The following is a 4,706-nucleotide window of genomic DNA, read 5'->3' on the forward strand; positions in this document are numbered from 1 at the left end:
GATACCAAGCTTGGCAGTGGCCCACACTCAGACAATGTTACTGCTGTGTTTTGGCTGAGGGCTGGTGGGTTATCCTGTGCCGGGAAGGGCTGAGGTGCAGGTTTGATGCTCTTTGATGCAGGAGAAAGTAAAACAATACCAACAATGGACTGTCACACCCCACACCACTTAAAACTTGGCTCTATGTTACTGTAAATGTGGAAGAAAAGCAGTCAAGCAAACATGTGAATGCATACAGGTGCCTCACAGTACGTCCAGCGCTGCTCGCATGATTCATCCACAGGCACGCCACCAGTCCAGCACACCTTGTTTCCTAGAAAAAGGGGAACATTTATTAAAGCCAGCACTTAAATTGAGTGACATCTCATTAAGCTTTCCGGACATTTTTCTTACCAGTTTCTGCAGAGGTTTGTCTGTAGTATTCTTCCAGGAACTCTAAAATCACCTCCAAATCAGACTGAGTGTCCTGGAAAGAATTCTGATAAAAATAGATAATTAGTTGTTGCCTTGAGGAGATATTTCAGGAAGTGCACTTAATCTGCTCTTTACCATCACTGATGAGGCTGATTCTAGTCCTCGCAGTTTGGGAGAATTTCACACAACTGACTTTGAGACACCCGAGACTCTTATTATACCCCTCCACAGGAGCGGTGGTTTTCTGCATATCACCAGAAGGTTTCTGCTCTGGGCCCACAGGAACAATGACCACCTTCCCACAGAGCCCCAACACCAGCACCAGACAGCCCATCAACAAAGCCTCCCAGCACTGACCACATCCTCCCCGCTGCAGCAGATAAGACCTGGCCTGGAGGCAGCTTCGACACAATGCTCTCTTTTCAGGAAAAACACACTTGCTGACATATTTTTCCTCACAGGATGTGTCTTAATTTCATATTTTGAGTGCCTGTTGTAATATTTCACTGCAGCGGAGACGGTGCCAAGTCTTTCAACGCGGTCTTTACATTTTAGTTTGATAATAGTGTGTTCTTCTATTGGCTGCATTGGCTGTAATAAGTAAGTCAGTAAGCAATTTTGAGAGAACTGAATCATTTTGGGGGGTTTATATTTTAATTTAGAAATGAATAACAAACAAATTTTAATTATTTTTTCAAATGTATTATTTAAAAATGAACAGTGTACAGCTCAAACATAAATATCACTCTTTGATGCATCATACCAGATCATAGCTTCGAGCTAATTTGCATCTGTAGCTCCTCGGCAGATCAGAAAAAAAATAACAAAAAAACAGCATCAACAGATAGTATAGTGCAGGAATATATAACAACAGTTTGTAGAAAAGAACACACAAGACATATATAATGAACATGTATTAATACAAAGCAAATATATACACATTAAATACAACATTTTCCCTTCATATTTTCAATTAAAAAAATCAAAATGTACAGTTCATTTTAAAGAATGCTTATTACTGGTTGAAACCATAGACAACTTAAATTACTGTTACATTAAAGTAGTTGTGATAAGATCAAATTTATAAATGCTCTGAATTAGCTAAAAAAAAAAAAAAAAAAAAGTTAAACTGAAAGTTTTTTTAATTTTGTTGCAGTTGGTTTAATCTCTTCTTAAGACCTGCAGTTAATCTTTATGATTAAGGACCTGTTGGAACCGGCAGCTTGTTCCCAGATTTGACTGTAAAAATAGAAATTATGCTTTAGTAAAACACATGCAAAAACCTACAAACATGACTTAATGCATTACAAATTAAAGCATTTACATTCCTGTTATTTTTTTTTTTTAAACTTGAAATATTTTAAAGTTTAGAAGTATTTACAAGCATTATGCTGCTTAAAATAGAACCAAAATAATGTATGCAAACACTTTAAACTGACAAAAAGTTTTAATGACTTACTTTTTTCCAGATTTGCCATGCACTGACTAAATATGGAGCCAAGAAATTTGCAGAAATCAATGTCTGAAAACCCCTTAGATCTGGTTCTTTGACTTAATTTTTTCTCTTAATTTGTGCTTTATTGAATGCAGGCTGAAGAGGTCAACCTGGTAAAAATAAGATATACTCAAACGTACTCACACTGTCTTTTTTTCCATAGAATAAATTGTATGTGTTTTTTCCTGAAGTGATCAAAATTGTTTTTGTTTTTTTTTTAGTTAAATGCAGGAAGTCTTTTCTAAATCTAAGCACTCATAGTTACAATTAAATTACATGAATGCACAACCTGTTAAACTAATGGAACCTTCAAACTGAAGACTGCCAACTTTTGTTGATTAATTATATATATATATATAGGAATGTACAAAAACGTACGGAGACTGAACACGATCCTAGAAAGTTTGAGAGTCTTTAAAATTTTTTCTTGGTGTTTAAAGAGATTTTTCCCTCCGTGAAGATGTTCAGAGTTTGACTGAGGTGTGTGAGGTGAAGCTGGAGGCCAGGTCGTAGTCTTCCGGCAGCTGGTAGTGTCCGTACCAGCTGTGCCAGTCCGTCACTGCAGAGCCACAGTAGCTCTGCTCGGCCGGGTTCTGCTGCTGGTTGCGGGCCTCCTCCTGCGCGGGGTGGCAGGGCAGGTGCACGGACACCTGTGCAGAGCCGAGCCGTTGCAGGATGTCTGGGTTGAACTGGTAGGTGAGCTTGCGACGTACTTTCATGATCTCGCCCGTGCGGCTGTAGTTTCTCAGGGCCCTTGCCATCTTCTGATAGGTCATGGTCTTGCGGTTGCCCTTGCGCTGGCCCCAGCACTCAGCCAGCTTTTCCTTGTTCTTGGAGACAAAGTGGAAGGTGCCGCTGCCGCTGTCCGTCCACTGGATCGAGTCGCCCATACTGGGGTCGTTCAGGGCCTCATGGAGGTATTCATAAAGCCTGAGCTTCTTGCGACCTGAGGAGACGGAGGTTAGTCTTGTTTTAGATAGAACACAAACGACAGAACTGTTCATGTTTAGAAAATCCTAACTTGATCACCTTTGTTGTTCCTCTGTGGCGGTAAGATGGAGCAGAAATGTGGGGATTCGTTCTGCACAGAGTGACTCAAGGAAACATCAGGGATGACCTGACGCCAGGACTGCTGCTGCAAGACAGACATTTGAAATAAACTCTCCTTCTTTCTTTACCTTTCTTTTTCAGATTGCTGCTTGGTTGCAGTACTTACAGCTGTGTCGTTCCAGTCATAAGCAGGAACTGGGACATCCGACTGGTGCGTGACATAGCAGCAGGAGATCTGACACTGCAGAGACGTCTGCTGGGTGCCCAGAGTCTCATAATATGTGTAATCTATAAAGTTAAAAAGAGGGATGAACACATCTAGCATCACACTATCCACATAAACTGCCATTATTCAGTCTTTTCACTCTCAATAAGATGGAAAAACCGCTTAAAAAGAATACAAAAAAATTCAAAGATTTAACATTTACCTGAATCATAGTATGAATTATTTGAATGCTGCTGAATCACATCGATTGCATCCTGGAAGTGCTGGTTGATGTCGCTGTCCAAGGACGTCTAGAATACACATAGAAAAACTTTTTAATATTGTACTGAACAGGCTAAATTTCAAGTAAAGCATTAAAGCATAAACCTTTTCATTTACAGCTAAAGAACATGTCCTCACAACTCACCATCTTGTATGTCAGAGTGTTTCCCTCAGTTGAGGCCATTTCTGTCCTAACGGGTGAACGCTGCTACACTAGTGCAGGTGTACAGTTTGGACAGGTATATATATGTTGCAGACCTCCAATACCTGTTCACAGCGGAGCCACATGAGTAGTTAGAGAGGCCGGGTCAATTCTAATGGTGTCGCACACTTCTTCTTTTTTGGAAGTGCAGATCAGATAGACATCGGAGCATCATTCTCTCACTCAAAGTCAAGATCACAATCTGCGAACAACAAAAACCTCTTTTACTGCACTCTCGACTGAGGAATACCACCAATTCTCAGCCTGACCAAACTGAGATTTGCATACTGGGTGAGATGTGTATCTAACATACACAGCTGTAATCGGGGCTATCCAGTTAAGCACTTTTCTGAAACCTGAAATTTGAGCCTGAATGAGTGCAGGGAAATCTCCTTTGTGGTCTTCGTTTTCCGGCAATAAAGCAAATAAATTAATATTTGCATAAAGATATATGATGAAACAATTGGATATTAATCATTTGTAATTGGCTGTATTAATACGTACATATTTATTTAGCTCCCATTTAATGATAGGGTTCACTTTAGTATTATTTAATGTCGGCAATTTTTTTTTTAAGCTAAAATATTAAGGAGTTGTAACTGCATGTTAGAAAATGTAAAAACATATACGTTTTATTTTGAAACTCTGCCATCACACTTGTTCAATTCGCTAAAAATATTCCACTACCTGGATACCTAAGAGCAACACAAATTATTTCAGGTCTTTATTCCTTTCCGTCATATTTTTAAAATTCTTTTTAACACTCATGATCATTTATTACATCAATTTCTTGTCCATTGCAAAGATTTTAAGACAAGTTCATTCTCCTGTTTCATTCAGTTTTTTGCACCTACAGTTCAAAATCAAAACTTAATATTCTGAGTTCTGAAGGTGTTTATTGTTCATTGTAGAAAAACAAAAAAAACAAAACAAAAAAAAAGGACCAGAACGCTTTAAACACAGCTTCAGATAAACGTGACCGTAAAGGTTAATGGTTAATAAAGTGGGGATCACTGTCAAAGCCAGCCTCTGTCTTTTTTCCCCACAAAGCCAACCCT

The 4,706-nt window shown here is 39.1% G+C and overlaps 1 protein-coding gene across 1 annotated transcript; it reads right to left on the reverse strand.

Annotated features, from left to right (window-relative positions):
• Positions 1-2,317: 2,317 nt before the first annotated feature.
• Positions 2,318-3,636, reverse strand: LOC103371621 (transcription factor Spi-C). The gene is made up of 5 exons (XM_008301006.1): positions 3,592-3,636; positions 3,388-3,475; positions 3,126-3,247; positions 2,939-3,044; positions 2,318-2,855 (listed from the first exon to the last, which is right to left on the reverse strand). Exons 1-5 carry the CDS (start codon positions 3,628-3,630, stop codon positions 2,374-2,376), a joined length of 837 nt encoding a protein of 278 aa, XP_008299228.1. The 5' UTR covers positions 3,631-3,636; the 3' UTR covers positions 2,318-2,373.
• Between the last annotated feature and the right edge of the window lie 1,070 nt (positions 3,637-4,706).

Source organism: Stegastes partitus, unplaced genomic scaffold (genome assembly GCF_000690725.1).
Source record: "Stegastes partitus isolate 25-593 unplaced genomic scaffold, Stegastes_partitus-1.0.2 Scaffold1620, whole genome shotgun sequence".
NCBI classification, from domain to species: domain Eukaryota; kingdom Metazoa; phylum Chordata; class Actinopteri; family Pomacentridae; genus Stegastes; species Stegastes partitus.

What these genes read in the sequence shown, in the direction of transcription:
- LOC103371621 (XM_008301006.1), bottom strand. Translation starts at nt 3,630, where the DNA reads ATGGCCTCAACTGAGGGAAACACTCTGACATACAAGATG. An exon ending in ACACTCTGACATACAAGATG is followed by an intron (nt 3,476 to 3,591) that starts GTGAGTTGTGAG and finishes TGTGTATTCTAG; the next exon opens with ACGTCCTTGGACAGCGACAT. An exon ending in ATGACTGGAACGACACAGCT is followed by an intron (nt 3,045 to 3,125) that starts GTAAGTACTGCA and finishes TCTGTCTTGCAG; the next exon opens with CAGCAGTCCTGGCGTCAGGT.